Raw genomic sequence first — 25,471 nt, 5'->3', positions numbered from 1 at the left:
GGACATAAATCATTGTCATGTGGTCTTTCATTATTAAGCAGAGCCAGTAAATGTGTCTTTCCATCAGTATGGCAGGGTTGATACAAAGCAATATGTTTGTATTCTTTTTGTTTACTTCTTTTTTGAGTCATACTGTAGGTAGATGCATACATTTATCAAATACTTTTATTCCTGGCAAAGTTTTATTCTATATAATAAATAATCACATATATTTCAATGTTATTTAAGCACATTGCATTCATAGTTATTCTTCAAATGACAGAGGGAAAAACTCTAAGCTGGTGTCATATACGTGCAGATTTTTTCCAGTGGAGCACATCGACACAAAATTAGAAGTTCATTTGGTTTAGGATCTGTTGTCATTTTTACAAATACACACCGGCTTTAAACCTGCCAAAGTGGCTGAATTTGAGAAAACAAATTACAGGACTGACTGACTTTAACCAGACAGCTTCCCAGTGTTAGTTTGGAAAAGTGTCCAAGATAACCCTGGCGACACAAGAACAGGTCATTCTCTGAGCAATTGACATTGGATAGGCCTGTGTGCTGCTAGAAGTTGCTGCTTTATACTATTTTCTGCTTTCCACTCATAAATAATTATTACAGATTCATCCAATTACATGTTGTACTTCTATCAACACATAAGCAGTCATCACTGTGGATTTGCAGGGTCTTCATTCAACATCCCCAGTAGTGAAAAAGCTCTGATTTCAGCTGAGTAATTTTTGTTTTATGTCATCATCTTTCTTTTCTTTATCCAGGCGTCACTTTGGGGTATTTCAGATAGTTAGAATGTGTCATTTAGAGGACTTTCCAGCTGTTTATTACAAGTGTGATGGAGGCACTTGGGGCATAGTTTGTTCCACATTTGATTCCCTGGGCATCCTATGGTAATCATGTCTGAAAACACTTATGACACAAGCCTGAGTTTCAAGATGTCCGTCTGTCCTTCACAGAATAATAGTTTAAATGGAAGGCTAAAGGTGGAAAGCAAAGGTGGGTCAAAATGTGCCCTTTCCCAGCTGCTCATTCCCATCATCAACCTCCTCCCTGATGAGCCTATTAGGTACCCTAGACCTGCCACCCAGGAGGCCATTTACTTGATTGACTAAAGAGAGCAAGCCCACTTCTTTTTTCTTGTCCATCAATAATGGCCCAATCAGCCCCATGAGGTGTTAGCAGGATCTACACTGACACTCCGCACTGATTCAGTCAGCTTGCACAAATACCAAAACTATACTGCGTTCCTCACAGCAGAGTCTTTCCTACATCGAGAACCTGCATGATCACAGGCTGCAAATGACTGGTGATGGTCTCTAGAATGTATGCATTATTCTTCCCACATGAGGAAAAATATTCATTCAAGAGCTTCAATTACTGTTACTGATACAACTGGTTATATAAACTTTGGCTTTAGCTATACATAAGTGATATTTAAAGGACTCAAGGTTTATTTTTTCTCAAAGTATTAGAAAAAAGTGTTTTACTTATAGGCCTCCATTATTGTTGTAGTGCTTTCAGGAGCTAATTCCTTTGGCTCGCTTAGTATTTTTTTAGTGGTCACTTGTCATCCGTTGGCATTTATGGTATCATAGAAAAGAACAGGCTCATCATTTTCTTGAAGATTAGTATTATAATAAGCAACATCCTTGAGGTTTTTCTCATTAGCTCTTGTTGATAAATGTATCAAATGCATCAAGGGAGATGTGGGAAGAATATATCTGAAGGTCCTTGGAAAGCAGCCAATGTTCCTTTTGTTTATGTGTGGAGAACTACTTTACTTCACCTGTTGTCAACAGATTGGAAACTGCAGCTGAAAACAAACAGCACCACATGGTACTGTATTGATGTCTTCCATGCTGGGCAGTAAAAGAGTATTTAAAATGTACCCATATAACATATGATCGACCCATAAGACACTGACTGAGGAAATTAATATGTCTGACTCCGTAGTTCAAAGTATGTATTCTAGTTTGAGGATTTCTGCCTGTATAGATATTACTAAATGTCATATTGATAGATAGATAGATGGCAGAGTCATCCACTTACATGCTAACATGCTCTTGTATTTTTGACACTTTTTAGGAGTTTGGGACTAAAACCTCAGGGTGTCACTCAACTATAATTTCTGAAGCGCCCAAAAAATCCTGAGAACATTCTCTGTATTTGTGTTTTGTTTTTTCCTTTTCTCAAAAGTTTTCTCAACAAAATCCAGTCTTGTTCAGACAAAGCAAACTATCAATTGCCTTTAAGAAACACAGTGAAGGAAGGGCACAGTTTAAAAAAGGCTCTCACCAGGCAGCACTCGGCTGCTGGTGGTTAAGTAAAACAAAATAATAAGTAAAGAAACACATCTTGCAGTAAACTTTTCTAACACAAGGTGTTATTGGAATATTTAGCAACTGTCTCATTCAGTCTCCTGTTCATGTGTTTTGTGTATGTTAGAAGGTTTTGTATATCAGCCTATTTGTATGTTAAAAACACATATGTGCACCACTTAAACAGTGAGATTGTTTGTCTGTAATCCTTTGATACACTTGAGACATTTGGGGAACGCTACTTTATTACGGTGTTTATCTTGAGAAGGAACATCTGGAAAATGCAGCAACAGAAAGTATCCAAAGTTAGATTTGTGTTTCCACCGTAGCATGTAAAACACAAGCTCTGTCTGCTATGGGATTGACAGCTTTGTTGTAATTTGTGCAACAACGTGTGTGGCTGACAGTCGTCTAGTTTTACTTTTGCCTTCACAGATATGTAGATGTGTGACTTCAGTCATATTAGTTTGTAGAATGAAGTGGATTTGTTTGTAGAGTACCATTTAAAATAAACTCTGAATCATGTCAGTTTCCATCTTGGACATTTTTTCATGCTTTGATGGTGTCTTACCTTGCAAAGGAAGCTGATGTTGAAACCAAATGTCTGTGCATTTCTTGAGCCAGCATTCATGTAGTTGCCAACCAGCAAAACCAACTCCAGGAGTTTGCTTAAGCTTTCGCTTTTCTTCACCTCTTCACATGCGAAAGTTACATTCATGATGTCCGGCCGGATGTTGTTCACTTGCTCCTCAAATGTCAACTTAAACAGGATGCCGTTGAGACGTGGTCGAAGAAGCTTTACGGAACTCATCTGAGGGCCAAAATTCAAAAAGTTGTGAGTAGTTTGCACTAACAACCAAGGTCTTGTCACAATCAGTTACAGATTATGTGATGAATACATTCAAGTTGATGAATGCCCCACGTTCTGTCTTTCATTTGTGTGGATTCTGTTTCATTCACTTATTTCAATCTATTTCAATTTCTAATCTTTTGCTGATTCATTGCAATTGCATAGCTGGCCTACATGGTTACCAAAAAAAAAAAAATTCTCAAACTGGATAGCCTGAAAGTGTGAAGACATTTTGGGAGAAAATCTGAAACCTTTTTAACTCAAATTAAACAAAGTAAGCCACAAAAATGTATAGGAGCCCATTATGTGTGGGATCCACCCCCAAGAAAAATGTAGTTATGAAGAACACTTTGCTGATTACGAGCAAGTCATGACTCACTTCACAGGAAAACTGCACTTGAGTATAGATTAAGCAAGAAGGTATTTATAAATTTCCCTACTATTATTTGCAACCATCAATTCTGTCATTCACCATCTCAAGGATACTTGAAAATTATTGTGTGAGCTGGTGTAATAACTTCTTACGTGGAAAGCAAGCCAAGATGGAGAAGAAATATCCTGTTTGATTTCAAGTGTAATTACTGCTGTAACTAATTCACTGAAAATCAGCTCCACCATTTAGCAAATAAGATTTATCCATTTGCTAAAATTTCCTCCTTACATAATCTCCAATTTAAGAGATTTATTATAGATGATAAAACAGCCCCAAACCACATTTGCAGGCCTGGGAGTGGAGTGACTTTAAAGAGCGAGGAGAGGATGGAGGGATGGACAGATAAATAATTAGGGAATTAAAGAAAATAATAACTTAACACAAGTTATCTTAACACAAACGATGTGAGCGCACACACAAACACATCGGCACACAAACTCCCCCTTCTCTCCCGCTTGAATTGATTTGGATACAATAAGTAGAACATTACGTTGAAAGTGAGCATGTTGCTGACAGCTCGGATGGGAAAAAAAAGCTTGAAACATTGCTTATTTCCCAGGGGAGCAAAATATCTCTGCAATGAGGAGCTGCTTCATCGGTGGGGAGGCATGTGATCACAACACTGGTAAGATCACGTAGAAACTGCCACCCCCCTGCGTCATTAAATCGTCTAAAAGACATAAGATAGAAAAACTTCAATGAGTGCAGAGAACTACTGACATGATGGAGAATTGTTCACGACCCTGGATCTGACTGAACATCTTTTTTTTGTAAAACTAAACAATGTACCTCCATGATCTTGCTGTAAAGTTAACTTAAAAGGTAACATTTCCTTTTCAAAATGCCTGCAGTTACTCACTTAGTAAATTAATAGAAAGAGTTGCTAATTAAAAAGTAATTGCCGCTGTAACTAAGTGAAAAGGTCAGAGCAGCTTGATGATGTACTTCCCTTCTTCCTTTAACAGATTAATCGTACATCAGTTTAATTATGCCCATTCAGTCTTTCTCATCAGTGGATGAAAGCACTGTAAAAACACAGGCTAGTGTGAAAAAATGGACTTCACAGTCAGTGAAATGTTTGTAACATAGATTGCTTGATAGAGACAAGCTAAAAATGAACAAGAAGCATTTATTATCATGTAAAAACATTAATGGAGTTAATTACTATAATATGTATTGTAAAAAAAGAGGTATTCTATTTCAAACTTAGCTTGATGCCTGAAAATAAAAATGACTTTCTGGGGAGACTGTATTCCGCGTTTTTAATATTTTACCCACAGCATTATTTATGTTGCAGCTGGAAAAGACAGAACTTTGGATGTTCATGGTAAATTGATTAAAGCATTGGGATACATCAGCAGTCCGGTTGACTGCAGCTGCATACTTTTCAAAGACCTTTATTACAGACAGGATTCATAGCCTTGGGGTATGATTTTATCATGAGTTAACATTGACAGCTGATGTCAAAGTATGGCATTCACAAAGTTCTTGGTACTGAATCCTCATCAGAAATTATTGAACTGTTCTTTGCTCAAGTCAGAAAGACTTTTTGTAGCTACAGCCTCTGTCATTTGGAAGTGAGATAATAAAGTTTTGACTTTTTAGTGAATCGTCTATGCTTTTTTGTCTTGTTAGACGTTTGAATGAAACATTAATGCAACACATGGGGATGTACCCCTCTAAAGTCTAAATATCTTAATTCCCTGTTTCTCACTATTTCACTGCCCAAATCAAACCACTGCTCTGAATGTGAGTGAGTAACAAAGGTCTAATTTAATTTCTCAACGATGCAATATTGTGTGATAATAACAGACTGGGACTACGACATGAAATTTGTGAAGTGAAAATCCAGTGGGCAACAGCAAATTACTCACCACAATGCCAAACTGCTCCGACTCCACCAGCTCTTCATATTCACTCTTTAGTTCAGCAAGAGCACTCAGTTCTTTCGGTTCAGGCAGATTCTTTATCAGGTTCTACGAACAGAAGAACACGCACAAACACAAACGGGGGGGCCACTGTTAAAACAAATTTAATTTTCTATCTGCATACAGGATTAAAAAGAAAACCAGCTCACAATGGAGGATGACAGCTGAGCTTGAACAGAGGTAAGAAATGAGACCATTTGAGCCAAGGGTGAGCAAGATGTTCACTTAACTCGGTTAAATAACTCTTAAAAGACACAAACAAAAAGACAAGCGGTCTTTTCCAGGATGCACTGTAACGTTTATCAATGGATTTCAATAGATGGACACAGATCGCATCAGAAACTTTGTTTGGGCTCCAGCAATGGCAAAGCCAACATTTAACACTATATACACTCATTTCTATTGGACATGACTTTATTCAGAATATACAGAGGTTTGCTCATGGTCTAAAAAAGTGAGTACATCAGGTCACACAATTACCGCTCACTGTTGGTTGTGACGGTGAGAGTTGTGGCCCTAAGCCAATTACTGAGCTTGTCAGGGACCTTCAGATAGCTGACCTTCTGCTGCATAATGCGCATCACCTTGCAATTGTCTATGAATCACATACAATGGGTCGGTCATTAATTTGCTACATCCTGATAAATTTATTTCGTACAAGCAGGAAAAAAAACCATGATGCAGCTGGTGGTGGTGAGGTTGAAGATTAAGATGGAGATGAGGAAGATAATGGGAGGGGCCGCATTTTCTGTAAATGTTAATTGTTTGTGTGAAGGTCAGCCAAGTTAATAAAATTGACCACAGCGACTTTTCCCCCTGTTTTTCTCAGAGGAGAAGAGAAAGAGGTGCCCTTTTCCAGGTCTTCGCAAAGCTTCCTTTCTCATTAGTTCCTCAAATTTATTCAGGGGGAGCTGAGTAGCGCAGGCCCATGTGACCAAACGGGAGCCCAGACAGACGCTGCTACTGAGCCACTGACCATGTCATAGACCGCTGCGGCCATCACAGTCAACACAGTCAGAGTCTGCTGCCCACTAATGATGACATCTCTGTCTTTCCCTCGGGGAATTCAGTGATATAAAGAGTAAGCCTTACTGCAGGCCTTGCAACCTTGTTTGGGATGCAGCCATGAAATCAAATGCTGCTTTCTTTTGCCAAAGCCCCAATTAGGGCCTGCAGCAGGCAATGCTGCCTTAATAATGAAGGCTTTTGATCATATGGGCAGAGGCAGAAAGAATTGTTGATGATAGAAAAAGCTCTAATTGTAATTATTGAATTGGAACTAAATGATGACGAGGAACATGTTCTACACTGATTTTTTTCGGATTTGGTCCCGAAGAGCACATGCCCTGTTTACTGCGCTGGTGTTAATTACTTACCAGACCTTCAAAGTAAAACTTCCTCATAATGCTGATTGATACCTGATGGAAAATTAGTACAGCGCAGTTCTCAGAGGGAGGATTTTTTTTGCCTTTGTTTTGTTTAGAAATTAAGGTTTTAGGTGCCCTTAAAAGAAACGAGTTGTCTAAAACGCATGTGTAAGGAGTCTCTTTTTTTCTTTGGATAAACAGTTAGCGTAATACTTTTAAGCTCACACAGTAAGTATTTTCCAATCACTTCAGTTTAGTCTTAATGTAGAAATAAAGAAATCAATCATTGCAGGAAAAAAAAAAAACCTTCTCATCTCTAAGATTGCATGTTTGTATCGAAAGTGAAGATGCAGTATATCTACAAACTCTCAGCAAACTTTAGAAAAAGAATAGATTAGTCTACAACACTTGAAAATGCTACAGTTGAATACCACAGGAAAACAAAGAAAGACAAAGTACTGTCAAATCAAATCCACCTTGTGCTTCTCAATTAATTTGTCTGTCATCTTGTTAATTATCAGAAACCCCACAGAGTACAATTGACACAAAAGCAGCGCCATATGTGTGGCGATGTGGGAGACTGGGTGATGATGCTGGGCCAGACTCCTCACAACAGGCTACCAGACAGCAGCCTAGGAGAGATTACCGTAAGTATGCCTGCAATATAGCACATTCATTTACTTCCTTGAGTGACAACGAAAGTGCTAAAAAAAAAAACACATTTGCTGATGAGATGCAAGAAAACAGCATAGGCCTGATTTTGGTTGCTCAGGTTAACGCTGCAAAAATCTTGCTCAGTAAACACAAACAAAAGCAGATTGTAAGACGGGCGAGCATTTTCAGATGGTAAACCTATACAGAACTTTCTGTACAGTAAGTTTAGAAAAATTATAAATCAGATTCTTGACATGAGAGGAAATATTCTAAATACAATGTTGCAATGAATTCATTTCAGTGCAGGTCACTGCATTTCAGCTGCTCCAGCATTAGCCATGTGGGGATTTATTACTCCCCTGTTACAGTTCCAGCAGTAGTCATATATTTGTCTCCCCAAAAAGGTCTCTTTTAATCCTTGTTATAATCAAAAATACATACATTTTACCCATCAATCAACTATCTGCCCAGATTTACCAAAGCAGAATCAATTAATCTTGGTCTGGGACAGCAAAAATCCAATAGCTCACGTCAGCACAATTAATCTCCATGAGTGTGAAAACATCTGAAAACACAATACTTGCTTGTCTGTCAAAGCGTGTTTAATTTCAATTTGTAGAATAACCATATCACAAAAATGTGTTAAATTGTTTATGGTTGTTGCTCCAATTTTGAAACAGATAAGGATATCATTGCACAAAATACTCAATCAATTTACTATAGATTTACTGACAGCGGATCAAGTCAAGGACTCAGAGGGGGCCCAACAACACTGTTGGTGATTTTCCCTTACAGTCAGAAGCAGTTACGCAGTTAAACTGCTGCAGAGCTTGGTGAAGATATTCCACTGATGCTCCGCAGACTGTGAAGATCCTGTACCTGAAGAAGGGAAGCAGCCGAGGTGGTAAAAGAGTGTGAAAGTAATGAGATACAGGTTACGGTTGAGTAAACATTTGTAGAGGATGACAGTATCTGTAGGGCTTTGACTTCTGTACTTTGATCTCTGCTGCTGTCAGCCAGCTTCCTGTGAGTCAAGTCCACAGTTTCAAACCATCTGCGAAGCCATGCCAAGTTAATACCGGACAGTATTGGACATGCATTAGTCATACTATTTTAGAAAACTGCATGAGGTTTTAAAAAAGGGTGTACACTAATGAAGTGCAGCTGTAGTGTAAGATTTACTGGAAAGCCATGTCACACTTTGACTCAACAATGAAATAGTCAACACAATATTAGTAGCCCACCCGAAAAATAACATCATGGCATGTAAGAAAAAAAAAAACTATAAGGAAGCCAGAGAACTGCTAAAACAAAGTCTATTGATTCAGCTTTTCTCAAAACAACAAAGGCCTTAATAATTTTGGTCACATGCTGCCTAAAAGATGATCTGCGCTCATTTCCAAAAGGTCTGTAAAAATAACAGAAGAAGAGCCATATATATCGTGGCTTCACAGATGTGATTTTTCTTTTTTTTTTCCTTCTTGATTTATGGAGACAGAAACACACATGGTATTTAAGCCGTGCTCTATAGCGAAGACCAACCAGGGACTACCCTCTCCCTGTCGTAACACCTCAGCAGGATCCCTACCTGGCCCCTCGCTACTCAATGAAAGCTTCAGTTTAAATCAATAACTAACTAATCAACAGACAAGAAGATTTCTCAACATTTTGCAAACCATAGAGCGTTGAGAGAAAGACAGTAATGTGCATTTTCATTATTTCCTCCTCCTTCTAACTGAACAATACACTTTCTTCAGCTGTAGACAGCATTCATCTCAAATAAAAGGTTGCTGCAACAATTCTAGAAACTGAATATGTGGAACCAAAGGCCATCAAACTGAGGTTTTATTTATAAAACTGGGGCAGTTCTGATGGATAATACTCTGTAAAATGAAGTATGGCAGCAACCACATTTAAAAAGTTAACTTCAATGTTTTTATAAAAAAAACCATTAACATTAAACTTGAAATATATAAGTAACACATACGCCCACGTTAGTGTCTATTAAATAAAACATGCATGAGAATTGGGTGACATTCTCAGCAATTTAGTCCAACTTACTGAAAAAAAAATAAACGGAACAAACAACAATAAGAAATGGCTAATCTTGTCTCGGAGGTGAGAGTGTTAAACAATAAACATCAACCGTACAGACTGCATAGTTTATAGATTTTACACCCTGCCAAAGCGCACAAACACCTCAAATCTCGCTGTGAGCAAAGCTGCAGTGGCAGACTGACAGGCAACAAACTTAGTGTGACAGATTCTAAAATCGTATTAAACTAAATGAGAAATGCACTTGAAAAGGAAGACGCAAAGACTGGGAGAGAAGAAAACAGGGTAATAAGAAGGATGTGTGTGTGTGTGTGGGGGGGGGGATTAATTTGAGTTTTGGGGCTGGAAAACCTGACAGACTTAGTGTGACATTAAATTTGTTTTTTTAAGACTACAATATGTAAAATTTCTGCACACCTGAATGCTTAAAAAACACGTAAAAAAAAAATGCAGTGAGAGTGAAACTAGAAAGCAAATATAGGTTCAAACACACAGAAAGAAAAGATATGGACAGAGTTCTTAAAAAATGGAATCTGTTTTTCCAAAGCATATGTTTATCTACATCACCTGGGAGCCACGGGGATCAACAGATGAAACCATTACTGCATCATCGAATGAACTTATGATCACCTCTAGTTACAATGAAACTGTTTTTACCCACTACACTGATGAGCTATATGCAGCGCATTTCCTCTGAAACTCAGCTTTCAAAGTAGAGAAAGTATGGATGCACTTTTCACTGTAATTGTCCCTCATTTATGAACATTCTGTCTGGGCAATATAGTCATCCTAATATAGAGGCAGTCTATGAGACTGTCAATCAAATAAGAAGAGGGTAGGCATGCAAAACAGTAATAGAAATTAATTTGTTTGTGGATTCTGCTGTCTGAGAGTGTCTCTTTGAATGATGTGCCATCTGTCACAGCAACAAAGACACAGTCTTTTCTTTTTTTCATAACTCAGTTATGAAAATACACCAGAGGAGGAGCTGAGTGGACTGCACATAATCAAAATTTAACTGCTCTGTTGTACTGTGCATTGACTCACTTCTCTGTATGCTTTTGAGTGTGTGTGTGTGTGTGTGTGTGTGTGTGTGTGTGTGTGTGTGTGTGTGTGTGTGTGTGTGTGTGTGTGTGTGTGTGTGTGTGTGTGTGTGTGTGTGTGTGTGTGTGTGTGTGTGTGTGTGTGTGTGAATGTGTGTGCCTTTAATCAATATTCAACCTGAAGACGATGTACCTGGCCAGGACTTTCTGGCCGGAGATCAGCGGCTCGGAGATGATCAGTGAAAAGTACATGTAGTACCATGGTCCTGGCCATCCATTTCTGAAGCATATTTGATACTGCACCAAACTGAGCCCTGTCTCTCTTTCCCCTGCCTGTACTTTTGCCTTTAATTTGTTTATCCGACACCTCCCCTCGTTTCCTGTCTTATGTTTCCAGCACTAGTAAATCCGCATAATGTATTTCACGTTTCATTGTTAAATTAGCATTTGATGCAGAAGTGTTATATTCCGGGTGCCAAAATAAACCACAATTAAGCCCATGGGGGACTCGTTTCTCCTGCTTAAACTCTAATCCAACATGCCCATACTTATCGCCTTGTCCCACATGTGCACTTTTACGCTGTGAAAATGATGCCCGACAATGTGCCAGTCTGCTACAATCACCTGTTACAGCAGTGAACAAAGGCTGGGACGTTCACTGCCAGGCCCTGCAGCCAATGAGCAACCGCGTGTAATGATGGCGCCATGCATATGGATGAGCACGGTGGTGATGTGTATGATTGACAAGAGAGATAAATAATAATAACAAGCAAGGCTAGTTCGAAAGACTCCTGTGAGACCTGGCGGAAAGGTTGTTGCCATGGAGAGCCGAGGGGAACGAGTGCAAAGCCAAGAGCTTAGAACACTTGTGTTCACCCAGACAAACCCAGTCAGAGTGTTAGGATTCTGTGTGACAGATTATTACATTTGTGACAATTTGAAAGGAAAGCAACATAATAGTTTTATATCGTTTGAGCACCAAAATATCTTTTACAGCAGGTGTGATTTGTATGTGCCAGAGGCATTACATATTCATGTAAATGAATGAAAAAGCTAAAACTAGTCACTGCAGACCTTCAACATTTTGCCCGATGTTCACCTTCAAGGTCACTTCTAACGCATTAGAATTTGGAAATTAAAGTAATATTGGTTGCTCTAGAAATTAAAACAAATTGTATTCATAATAACAAATTTTGAGAAGGGGGTACCTGGAAGAAATATAAATATACTGTGACCCCATCGTTATTTCTTATTTCTAAATGAAAATACATCTTGAATCAGTGAGTCTTTTTTGCACTCTTGCCCTCGCTCTCTCTGCTTTATCGGGATGTGTTTTTAACATGTGTAACACCCTACTGCTCACCCTAAATCATACAATCAATCCAAATGTTTCCCACTGTTTATTTAAAAGCCCTGGGAGGTCAGCCACTGAACAGCAACAATCATGTGCACACACCGACTCATTAGGAAATGCTTAGTTTAAGAGCAAGAAATGCTGGACACTTTACTCTCTGTGTTTCTTTGATATATTGCATTTGCACACAACATAGGGCAGTACTAATTACAAATGAATAGCAGCGGTGCAGTGTTAGTCATTAGCCTTTCCTTTTGAAAAGAAGATGGGATAATATAAAATACATTGGCAGACATTAAACATTGAGAAGCCACTCTGATATTCTGCAAAACAAGCCCCCAGGGCCATATCATCTGCTGATGAGACTTAGCTTACCACACACGCACCAAAAACTGGGCGCGCTAAAACATTTAGTGATGACTCTTATTTCAAGCTGCATGATCACATGGCATATTCTGAGTAGGGGTGGGAAAAAGAGCTAATCAACCTCAGCTTACAAAAGTGTCTAAGTTTATTTGACAGCAATTCTCACTATACAGCCCTCTGCAATAATGGTAGGTAACTGAGGCTGAAACACTTCTTTTTAAAATCATTTGATTGACTGCATTGTTCCAGCTGCATGAATGTGAAGTCAGAAAAACAAGAATCACAAAGAACTAACCGCTGCGACAAGAATAAGCTCTGCGGTTCATTGTTAGGCGCAAGCGGGGCTCTGACCTCGGCATCAAGTAGTCAGTGTGAGATTACAGGAACAGAGACAAGAAACAAAGATATTCAAAGCCAACAAAGTGCAGAATGTTCTTAAGGATGGTTGGAACGATCAACCACAAAAGCACCTGTCCAAGTGTTTTAAAGGCAAAGTACAGCAATATCAAATATTGATTTTTGCTCTACTTACATGCCATTCTATCGAATTGATTAGTGAAAATGATATATGATTTTTCAGTCAACCTTTGACCGAATCTCACGGTACTTTTCACGATGCCAACTGTTTCCTCTCACTCCCAGTGAACCGGAGATTGTTCTTTCTCTACCATCACAGAGAATCTTTCGAACCCAGAAACTTAGAGCAATATAAGGCAAGAGTATCCGTCCTTGCATCTCTCACATTTGCATCCTTGCAGATCAAGAAGAGACACTCTTCTTCCTCAGCTGAGGAACGAAGTTCGCATAACAAAGTGAATGCCCAGTTTTCCACTCATGATAGCTTGCTCACAACAAAAAAAAGTAGAAAAAAAAGTTAAATTAAAGAAGAGAATAGTATTTCAAGTATTTCAAGTAGATCTCGTAGGTTAAGAAAACTGAGTAAATTTGCTTCTATTTAGTCAAAGCCTAAATTTTCAATACCTGCAGAGATCCATGTATAAGTAGGAACAGCTTTCTTCGTTCTTCATTAGACGACTCAAGCTGTCATCACTAAATCCACCGCCTTTGTGATATGCATTAGCTCTGACTCATTGAGGTCAATGTAGTGATGAGCTTTGATGCGACATGGTTAAATTAGGCTCTGAATGGACATCACATGAACTCTGCAAATGCTAAACTATGTATAGTGCATGAGGAACCAAGGACTGGGTTTACTTGATGGGACGAGAAAAGACCTAAAATAGCTTCTGGCCTGGGGTAGCGTTAGAAGATGGTACAGCGTGTACTGTAGACAACAGTATTCACAAAGAACAATTGTCCAGGATGTGCCGATTAAGCAATGAGGGAATGAACGGTAAAACATTTGCATAAGAGAAATAAGGGAAAAAAGTCGCAATTTGCAAAACATTCATCTAAATACCGAAAATCCAAAACCACTAAATCCCCTCTACTGTATGAAATATCCCAAACAACGCCTTTGGACACAGTTCCTGTTAGAGATGCCAAACCATGAGTTGCACAAAAATACCAACACTGTCACCCACTTGAACTTATTTCGCAAACTTCTAGCACCTGTTGTCAAAGCAGACAAAGAACTCCTGCACTGCTTTACAGTTCGAATTGGTGAGCTTGCTATAAATTCTGAGCTACCTTGAAAACTTTGAAGTTTGACAGACATTTTATCAAGAATTTACAATTCTTGAAAACAACCAAGCACTTTTATAATTCACAATAAAACTAAGATGATAACATTGCCTTGCACTTCAACTAACTTGTCAGATATAATATAACCCTGGTGCTACTTTTACTCATCTTCATGTTTACTACAACACTGTAGAAATTCTGTAGTAAATGTGCTGTAAGAATAGGACCAAGCACCACCACCATGCCAGTTAAGCTGTCACTCTGGGGCAAAGAGGCCGTGACAGACTCTGGGAGAATTTCAAACACTGAAGGATAGCTTAAATCAATAAGAGCAAGGTCATGAGCATACTCATGTTGTGATTTAAACAGTACAAGTGAGGAAGAATAAGAATCCAGCAAGGACACAGCTAAAAAAGAACTATGGAACTCGTAGTCCTACGATGCCAAACTACACAATGCAACCATGGGCCCTGAAGCCCAAAGCACACAGACCTGACTCAAGCATACACAAGGTCCACAGGACCCTTCCCTTGCTGATTCTGTTGCCCACCAACAATAGCAATGAAAAGCTTTGTCAAGCTGTCAGTTCTTTAAAAGCAGACCTTTCTGAAGCTCTACCTGTTTCCACTGAGTCAATGCGTATTGTTGTCTTTCAATGTCCTTTTGATCTCATTGATATAAGGGGGTATGATAGCAGGGTGACTCTGATGCCTTTCTGAATTTGATGAGGCTGACCTGATATATACAAGTGACCTCTGTCCACCAGCACTTTGAATACGGTAGGTAAATGAGAAACAGAGACAATGAGTGTGAAAGAGAGGTAGCTTGCATGCAAATGTGATTTGTGTATTCACATGAGCAAGGAACTAACACATATTTATTGTTTGGATGAAAAATGACACAACCGTGCAGGGACTGAAAGACAAAGAGATGACTGACACCGTCTAACCATTTGCATGAACCATATGCATGTTTGCATGCAGATGGAAATTAGTGTGGAATTGAGAGGAATCATATGGAGCAGGGATGAATGGTGAGAGCCGGGACTGTCTGCCAGCATTCAGGGATGTGTACATCATCTCTGAGGCGTTGATGGGCCCTAATGCAGAATAAGGAGAGCCAATCAACTTCTATCTATCCACTCTGCCAGGGTGACACATCGCAGGGGTACTTCAAGGCCAACGCACTGCCACATTCTGCTGACAAATCATTACATTAGACATGTCGACGGAGAAGGAAGATAATAAGATTGAGTTACAGAGTTTCAGATACATTACGAACACCTCTCATTTCCTCCATTTCTTTCATTCTCACTACCCCCCCCCCCCCCCCCCCTCCATTTTTTAATTCTCTGCTTGATTGTCTGAACTTTAAACAGATAAGAGTTCTGCGGTGGCTTGTTTTCCTCCAGTGCTCCAAGACCAGTTAAAATATTAAAATAGAACCATCATTATTGCAAAATCAGTAAAGTAAATAAAGTTGATCCATGTATCATATAAGAGGTGTTAGTGTTTTATTACTGTTTGTCATTGTCCATGGATATAGATGTGCTTTGTTGAACTGCTGCAAGGTTAGAGTATTCATTGTATCCATTATAGCATTATCATGTACACACATTGAAAAACAAACAAAAAAGTCAGTGAGAGGTAAATTGGAGACTGCTTTGTGAGTAATAGTAACAAGATCATAACAATAGTTCAACATTTTCTGATAAAAGATAATAAAGGTTGCATTAGGGGTGGGCGATATGACGATATTAAATCGTGAAGGATTGCAACGTGAAGACAATCCGTAACGATATGTCAAACTGCAGAGATCGTGGGATCGTCTAGGGCACGTTCTATAAATTGCAGTTCCATGCTGATGCACCGACGCACCAGACGTATTACGTCGACAACCTGACCGACCTATCACAGCGAATTACGGGCAATGACGCACTTTCTTTTTCTCCTTGTTTGTGTGTGTAGCGGTAGCCGCATGGAGAGCCATTGCTGAAAGGCAAAAAGAGGAGTTGGTCGCTAAAAAAATTTCCACCTCCATTATTTGGAATTGGTTTGGATTTTCCGCAACTAATCAAGCGCAAGCAAATGTAATTAGCAAAGTTTGCACAGAAACGGTTCGCACGTCGGGTGGCAACACGACAAACCTGTTGAAGAGGATGTTGAGAACAGTATGTTGAGAGCCAAACAGCGAGGGGCCCGACGGCACCGGCACCGCAGGCGGAGGCAGCAGCTAGCTAGACCAAAACAGACAACATTAACACAGGCATTTTTACAAAGGCACTCCGTGTGACAAGTCAAGCAAGCGATAGAAAGCGGTAACAGAAGCAGTTACTTTTTGCCTGGCAAAAGATATGGTACCGTTCAAGCAGTAGAAAATGAGGGGAAAGGAGGAGGAGGAAAAAAAAAAAGGAGGGGATCGAACGCCTGCTTCAAGTAGTTGACCGAGCTGCCCAGCCGAAAATACTTCTGCAACACTGTCCGTTTTTCATTTTTCAATTTAAGATTGTGATAAAATCGTGATTTTATTTTTAAAAAATTGTGATATGATATTTTTGCCATATGCCCACCCCTAGGTTGCATCTTGTGCCATGCAAAGGTTTTAGGGATTTTAGGTCTAACTGTTCAAGTCACATTTATTTTAAAGCATGACAACAAGTTCTTTGGGAGAGTCTGAATTCACAGAGGATATGTGGCATCTTTTCAGAGATACTGAAAGATAAACAACTGTGTTAAAGTAAATGTTTCCCCTACAGATGTGCAGTCACAGTGGGCAAAAAAAATAGAAGATCTTTCAGAATTCTGTACACTGTTTTGTGTTTGGGAGCCTCTGTGCAGTAATTTCAAAACATGGCATCTGTGGCATTGCCTGTTAGCTCTAGATGTGATGTGTACACAATGTTATCAGATCCCTTTAATGATTACGGAGCAAGTATTTAATGAGCAAGCAGACAGAACAAAATTTGAGCGCAAAAATAATTTGCAGACTGCCTGCTGTGCCATCTGACCGAAGCCGACCGCGCCAATATGCAATCCCAGCACATCATCTGTTCAGTTTTTTCCCCCAGTGCATACCCCCTGGCATGAAATACATTCAAGGGGGAGACACCGGCAAAAGTCTTTCATCTTTAGGAGAGCTAGTGTCGTTTAAACAGCAAAGTGTGGTCACATCAAAGTCTTGATTTGATTTAGGGGTGCTCTGTTTACCGTAATTCATCTCAAGTAACCCTATAATCAGCAACTGCTGATGATGTTACTTTGTCTTTAGTGATTTGAAGAATTTCTGCACAGTGCTGTATGTGTCCCCTGTATTCAGCCAGTAAAAACCCAAGGTTTACTTCCTATTATTTCAGATGTACACAATCACCCACTCCTTCTAACATTAGCAAGAGGGTAAATTCATTTCCTTTCTGTCTTTGCCAAGCCATGGAATAACATCCTTCTTCTGTGTATGTATGTGCATCTGTCTGTGTGGATAAATGGTGATTGGCGTGTGGCTTAAAGTGGGTGGTGTGGAGTGATTAATCAGCGTAATGAGTGTAGATGAGCACTGTGCAGATGGAGCCCACACTCAGGACTGTGTCACCCAGCAGGAGGTCTCTTTGCTCCCCATCAGTGCCTCTGTATAGTTTTAACTATGGCTGTAACTGCATTTCTCTGGCATGTGTCGCTTCTTTCTCTGCCGAATTCACGAGCTTGTTTCTGCATGATTTGGTTTTATAATCACCTCATTCTTATTTTACCAGGAAGATTATCTAAGTATATAATTAGCGATATTTCGGTGTAAATAAAAATTACCCGTGTTAGTTTTGCTTCTCCCTGTCGCCAAAGAAGAATCTTACAATACTGTGTGGAGCAAATTGTGCTTCCTGTCAGAAACCATTTGCCTTCAACCTTCAAATGAAAGTCAAGATTACATTTTAAAATGCTAGACAATACATGCGTCACCGGTAATACACAGATGGTATTTTGTCTGTGGGTTAAAACAGATGTCTGAAAGACTTCACATGACTTAAACCATCTTATAAGATGTAGCAGCAGGATGAGCATTGACTTCATGTCTCTGACTCAAATTCTACTGAAACACTGTATAGAAATGGTGCCGTGTAGATCGATGTGAGTCACATTGAAAATAGCACAATCAGTATTTTATGAATGGGCCATGAATTGGATGATGTACCCCATATTTCGGAGAGGCCTTCTAATTCAAAGATTTAGTTCCAAACATAAACAATCTAACACAAAACATTAGCTGAATTTGTTGAAAATTAGACGAAGAATACAACAAAAGAACAAATGTGATGTTTACAATTTGTTTAGGGTTTGAATAGATGGCATTTTAATGAATAACATTAAATGTAAATAAGAAAAAAAAATCACTGAAGATCGATATGGGATGATAGAGTAGTTCTGGCAAGTAAACACAAAATTAAGCAAAGGTTAAAAGTAATTGTTTTTCCTTCAAGCGTTGCTCAAGGTTTAGTTGGTCTTTAACAGCAAGACATTTGCCAGATGTGGGATCTTTCTGCACTGATAAAAGTTAACTCAGCTCGTCCTCCCACCTCCCTCCGGCCTTTGTGACATTAGCTTGGTTCCCAGATGCTTTTGCTGACTCACATGCTCGCTCTCATAAGCCTCATTGAGCCTGCCTCTTTGTTAGAAGCCGCACTGCCCGGCTTCACATTTATTAAAGAGGGAAATGGGGAGGTAAACGCAACAATGGAAAATCTAGGAAAGTAGGATGATTAGCCGTTTGCATGAGGAAGCAAACTTTTTTTTTTGTGACTAACCTCAGCCACCGGTCATAGCGATGCACACGATTCACACTGTAGGTTACAGCTGTATCACAAAGGAAATCTGAGAATTAAAAGCTGTAGTTTGTTCTTGACCTGCTTTTTTTTCTTTCCAAGTTAGATCATTAATTGTTAATCACTTTCTTTAACAGCATATGTTAGTGACTAAGATTACCAAACAGCTCTGAATACTGACAAATATTCAAGTGATTGCTGATAGGGCAGGCTGCTGTCCAGCTTCAGTGTAGCGACTATCAACAGTCAGATCAGGGTCAGTTTAATGACAGCTGTTTGATGGTGGATGCAGTGCTTCTTCTCCCTGTAACTCGAGCCGACTACTCTATACTAGTACAACTACTTTGTCTGGCGCTGCGGGCCTTGTGGGGATTTGCAGGGGACACAGCTCTCCTGGCAGATACAGACAACTGAAAGGCTGAAGGCGGAAAAAGGTCAACACCTTAACTTCCTTTCTCTTTCACAAAGCGGGGGGGTGGGTTGCCATCTCATAATGTACACTCTGTACTTTCTGCCAGATTACCAGCCTATTAAAGGTTATCAGAGCTCAAAATAATAGCCCTGCAGGGCAGCTCTGTGGATGGGCCCCATCTAAATATATATTGCCTCTCCATACTGATACTGGTGTTGATGTTGCAAGCAGCGGGAGGCAGGCAGACTAGCTGCTGTGCAAGTCTTTGTTGATAAGCTATGTGGGAATGGACATACAGAATACATCAGCACAAATAAGACATAGCTACCCCCCCGCCCCCCAAAACCTCTGGACTTCAGCCCACTGCTGGTTGTAAAAAACCAACAACAGTTCTGTACACAGCCGTGCACACAGCACTGTACATCACTGCCAAGACATTATTAAAATCAAATCTTCTGTTTGAGGTCTACACCTCCCACTGATGAAATAAAATACAAACAGAAAACAACATGACTCCTTTAGTCACAAGGACAGTGCAAGAAGCATTAGTGAAAATTGAGTCTAATACTGCCCAGTGTTGCCTCTTAACCTCAGATGCTCCCGCCCTGTTTTCAATTAATGTTTTTTGAGACGAGGAAAAAAAATTAAATGAAATGAGAACAAAAAAACAACTAGCCTTTAGGAAGCTCATCAATCATGGTTGGAGACAAAGGCAAGAGGGAAGCAGGGTGGAGCTGAGGAGACTTTGCCAAGCCTTGTCCTTCACCATCCATTATAAAAGGATGAATGGGGGGTCTCTGCAGTCCACATGAGAATGAGAAGACTGACTTGTGCCAAAAACAAACCATAGCAGGTTTAAAATGGGGTCACAGAGCTATTCACCAGACACAAAAATTATCTTCTCCCTTGAATGCAAGAGGAAATTTTCTTTCCTTTTTTCCTCTTGCAAACTTTCACACGACTGCAAACACAAGGTCACTCATTTTAAGAGTGTAGAAATAAGTGTATGAGTGAGTAAAGAAGCTAACACACCAAGGTGCACATCGGTCTTACCTGGATGAGTGATTCGCTCAGTCTTTCCTCGTCTACCTCCAGCACAATGTCCCGGATCTCTTCATAAGGCAGGCGGAACGAGCCCAAGAAAATTGCTGTTGTGATGTACAGAGAAGAGAGTCATTTCCTCCCCTTTTTTATTAGACTGCAGGGTTCAAAGAGACATTTCAGCTCCCATCACTCAGATAAAATGACCACAAACCTTACATGCCACTTGGACAAACTATGTCACCCTGACAAAAATGGGAAAAGAAAACATCAATGTTTACCCGCCAGGTGCCAAAGCGTTATGTATTCTGTGAGTTTGGTTTAGCTTTTCTTTTAACTAATCTTCAACAGCTCCAACAAGAAGAAGAAGAGTAGTAGTTGTAGTCACAATGTGTGTGTGTCATCTGGGAGAGCAACATGTTTTTGTTTGGGGTACACAAAGGGGCACAGTAAATTTGCCTCAGGGGGGAAGCCTGGTGGGTGTTTCACACTCCAGGTGGGGTGGCTACATTGGAAATTGGAGCTGATGGCGTATCCAGGTGGAAGTCACAGGTGGAGTTTTGGTAATGAGTTGGAGGAGAGTCACTCAACAGCTGCTATGTGACTGTAGCAGTGGGACCTGATGTCTGTATCTGATGGGCAACAAAGAGACGTGGTGCATTTGTTGTCCCCCTTTCTTTTTTTGTTCCCCTTGTTCTCCATTTCAGTGTTTTACACAGAAAACCTACTGCATATATGTGCGCTGTTGTCGTGGTAGAAATCACGCTACACTGACTTCCCCACTTCACAGTGCCATGCGTCAGCTTGCTCTATGTTGTACCGGTACTGTGTGCCATCAGCTTGCACTTGTTTGGTGTCTTTAAAAGCCCTGGAGTCTTTCAAAGTTTAACATAATCCCAACTCGGCTGAACTTGCTAAAGTGGTGCAGGTGTCGGCTTTATTAGTGCAGATTCTGCAGTGAAATACCTTTCAGGTGTGCTCTTTAGCAAAAATAAACTGAACCCACTCCCCTGCCGACACACAAAAAAAAAATAAAAAATCAGACTGTGTAGTGTTTCTCAGACTTTTCCTTCATTCAGTGATTGTGTTGAGAGGGATACGCCCCTCTTTGAAACAGCTGCTGTTTGGAGCCCAAGCTGTGTGGCACAGTGTTTTTCCACAGCTGTTGCCTATTCAATGTTTTTTAAACTATTTTAACAGCATTTGTTTTGGAAATTAATTAGATAATACAGAGGAATAATTTAGTGTTAGAAAACTGCTTTTGGATAGTAACTGTGCTCATGATGCTTACAGGGAGATATCTTATTAAGAGTCTAACCATCCAATTTGAACAAAATGATAAAATAAATAATCCATACCAAACACTGAACTGAACTGCTACTGCATGGAAACGCAATTCTAAGCAAATATATTGGAGAGAAATATGTTTTTCAACTTTAACACTATTAGAAACTAAATAGAACAAAAATGGACTTAAAGTGGACTGAAACATCTCATAACTCTGCTTTCAAGTGGCAGAATTAAAGCTACATGAATGATAGAGTGCAAAATGTAAAGTTTCAAGCCTGCAGTGTACCAAAGAGTTGAAATCAAAAACTACAGGGCAATGTTTGAGACCCTGATAAAGCATACATGCTTTCTTATTATTGTTGATCGTAATTTCATGTAAGCATTTAGTACTATATGTATGTATATACATATAGTATAACTTGTTTATTGTAAAATAATTCAGTCTGGGTCATCTTTAAGAGCTTGACTTTATAGAACATCCATTTAAAGAACCCTTAGACCCAAGATCAGTGAGTAGAAACAAGCAGATGATCAAAAGACAAATAATGCCCAAAATATGTTCTTTTAAGCTGTAAATGTAAGTCAGTCAGTTTGTATAATACAGTAGTTTAGCCACAAGTCAAACTGTAGCTTATTGATAGTGTTGGGTGAATATTTAGAGACAGATTGACACAATTTATCAGATAGTGGTATGCATGATCATTATACCAAGAAACATAAAGTGACACTGACATCACAATCACTCATGTCATCCTACTATCCCTCCCAGTCACTGAACCCTCACATCAAAATTGAACAGGGAGCTTGGCGAGTTCAACAGCTGGCAGTGAAGATGATATATGATGCTGTGGAATGTGTCAAGGCGACTCAGGAGAGCTGCGTAGTTGTGTACAACAACACGCTTCCCACCCATTTCCTATGTGAAGGTGAGGTTTTCATTTCAACACTTATTTTTGATGCCTGCCAAATTCCGACCCCATCTGCTGCCTCTGTAATCAGACATGGCAGTGACACCTATCAACATTGTCACAGCCCATACACAAGCACAGTGACGTGATTTGCAAATGCACAAACACACAAATACAAACACATGCCTCTGCGTATCATCCTTATGTTCACGCCACATGCCCCTTCCTGTTACTGACCCACATTTAACGGAAACATCAAGGGAAGCTTGGCAGGTGAAGTAAATACACCAGTATCAACTAATTGTTTAAAGAAGTCAGCTTCGGATCCTAGAGGTTTAAAAGACTCACCTGGAGCTTCAGCCGAAAAGTTCTGTAGATATTTTGTTTGCACAAGAAGACAAGCTTGTATCGTCTTCTATGCTACTGCCAAAAAATAAATTAATAATAATCATGTCTTTTTAAAATTCTATGAATATCTGGGAAGGTCTCATTTATCAATATCCTCCAATTGAGGGTTCTAATTTTCTCTTCCACCAGCAGCTGTACTCACAGCTGAGTAGAGGCTGGGTGTAAAGTCACACCGGCACTGCTGACGTGAAAGGTGATGGCTTAACAGAACGCTTTATGAAGCAACGACGTTAAACATTTGCTTATTTATAGCAAACTACTTACAAAGATTCTGTGCCGTCTTGGAATCCAGGATACGGAGCTCTTTTGCCTTTTTCTTGAATTGTGGTATTGCTGCATCAGTCGTGTCCTTTAACTCTTTTTTCACTGGAGGGAAAAGAAAAGAAAAAATAAATACTTCAATAAAAACTTCTAGAAAATAAAATGCATTGAACCAAAACTGTAGAGCATACTGCATCGTCACAATGTTGACATGAGCTGTTTCATACAACAAAAACAAGTAATTGTCAGATATCACAATGCAGAATGTTAATACCTATTAAAAAAGTGAGCGAAAAGGCCAAGATGGGTAAGATGACACCATAAATCTATTTAACTAAACTATACTTGGCAAGCAATCTAACTGATCAGTTAGATTGCTTAGATTGCAATCTAAGCAATCTAACTGATCAGTTAAATTGCTTGCTAGATCAGAATTTGTAATATATTCTACATTTAGATGATACAATAATCCAAAGTAAAATAGATACAAATCGATCAGAAGAAAAATGTTTACAAGCATGACAACAAAGTTGTTCAAATTCTACACTTTAATAATAAAATAAACTACATGGGAACCTTGCAGCTAAGCTTTAAGAATGTGTCATTTCCTTGTTCACAGTAGATGTGATGAAAAAGAAAGTGGTTGCTAGGCAGATGGGATTGATGCTGGGCCCCTTTGACACAAAATGGAAAGATAACCGTGCACTACCATCACGTTTTCTATCAGGACAGTGTTGTAAACAGTCTTTCTCTTCATTTCATTGTGACGACATTTCTGTCATTGCAAGAGTGAGTAGATGGTTGATAAGCAAAGCTCCTTCCCACAGTCCCTGTCTCTAAAACTGTGCAACCCCCCCCCAAAAAAAATTAAAAAAATTGTATTAAGTCTGTGACTGAACTCCGTAGGTAAAGTTGAATGAAGAGACGGTGTTTTCATAATGGAGACATTATTTAATCTCCACAGAGAGGAAACACCGCATGTCAGCACAAATTTCTCTTTTTGTGCACTGCAAAAACATCGGGTTTGTGTAAAAACCCACCTGTCCATGTACACAGCCAAAGGTCAACACTTCAAGTGGAAATACAGATCTGAGGAGAGAGTTTTAATTTTTCACAATAAAGAAGCAGCAATGTGAGAAAGTAGATTCCTTAGATCTTTCCCCACTCCCCTGATGGTTTGTGAGAAGCAGCGCACTTTGCTGCTAATCATCACAACTGCTCTGTTTAAGCCCAAGGTGGGAGTCTCAAAGGAAATCTAGAACAAACAATCTGTTCCCTCAGTGCTGGCTTGCATATTTGAAGAAAGAATCAAAGAGGCAACATCTCATGGGCAGCTTGAAGAAGCAATGCTTAAGGCACCTACCTAACTCTACTGTGTGCTGTCAACATATCACAACAGGGATGCAGTTGTTTACTGTATAAGCTGCGCTAAAACGGCGTTAAGTATAAACCAACGTCACACAAAGTAGTGCAGTGTGATTTCATATTAGAGTATTAAGATGTTTCTCTGGGATCTCACAGAAGTCAGCTGACTAACTTCACACCCAGTCAGAAAACAGAACACAACAGACAGCATTTATTTCTCTTGAAGATTCATACACTGATTTCAGTAGATGTTTCTAGACGATTAATTATTAAATAGAGGAGCAAAGCCATCACATTCAATGATTTATCGTGAAAACAAGAGCAGCAGAAAACTTTCTTTTTTCTGGGTCAGACTGTGCCAAGAATAAGAATTATAATACTTTGTAACACAAGAATTTCGAGTCTCTGAAGAATATACAGTTCTTAACAGCTATGAAAACACAAAAGGGAACTAAACTGTGTGTGTTTATGATCGGTTTTCACAGGCTGAAACATGAAGTACATGTGTTCAGGCAATTACTAAATCAAGTCCAATTCCACAACTTTCAGTCACAATATTAAAATGTTCTGCCTTCCCACGGCTCGGGAAAAACTTGAGTTTTGGCATTCTTGTGGAAATTGCTTCAGCACTTACCACTCATCTCCACAAATTCTCGCAGAACACTTGGAATAACTTAAAGAACACAGGAATGAGCCTGATGCATCAAAACGGCCTACAAAGGCCTCACATCTCTATGTGATTGAGAATCTGTGGGGTCCTATCAATAAGACCTGCATTCTGCAACCTGTGGCACCCAAAACATCCGCTGCCAACATCCAGAGCTCCTGTAACCACACAACAATGGGCCGGAGCCATTTTCTGACACGAGAGAAACCTAAATAATATAAAGAAGGTGGTTTTAAAGTTGTGACTTATCAGTTTAGGAGGTAAATATGTACAAAGCGAAAGGGATTATACACCAATACC

At 39.5% G+C, this 25,471-nt stretch overlaps 1 protein-coding gene across 1 annotated transcript in view; it reads right to left on the bottom strand.

Moving 5' to 3' along the window:
- diaph2 (diaphanous-related formin 2) overlaps positions 1 to 25,471 on the bottom strand; it is a 350,084-nt gene that overhangs the window by 132,779 nt on the left and 191,834 nt on the right. The window contains exons 20-23 of the mRNA XM_072395385.1: positions 23,143 to 23,244; positions 20,285 to 20,379; positions 5,476 to 5,577; positions 2,890 to 3,129 (exon numbers count right to left, since the gene is read on the bottom strand). Of these exons, the coding sequence (XP_072251486.1) occupies positions 2,890 to 3,129; positions 5,476 to 5,577; positions 20,285 to 20,379; positions 23,143 to 23,244 (539 nt within the window). The remainder of the gene's footprint in view (positions 1 to 2,889; positions 3,130 to 5,475; positions 5,578 to 20,284; positions 20,380 to 23,142; positions 23,245 to 25,471) is intronic.

This window comes from Leuresthes tenuis, unplaced genomic scaffold (genome assembly GCF_036924035.1).
Source record: "Leuresthes tenuis unplaced genomic scaffold, fLeuTen1.0.hap1 SCAF_11, whole genome shotgun sequence".
Lineage (NCBI taxonomy): Eukaryota > Metazoa > Chordata > Actinopteri > Atheriniformes > Atherinopsidae > Leuresthes > Leuresthes tenuis.
This window is presented reverse-complemented; position numbering and strand designations above follow the sequence as displayed.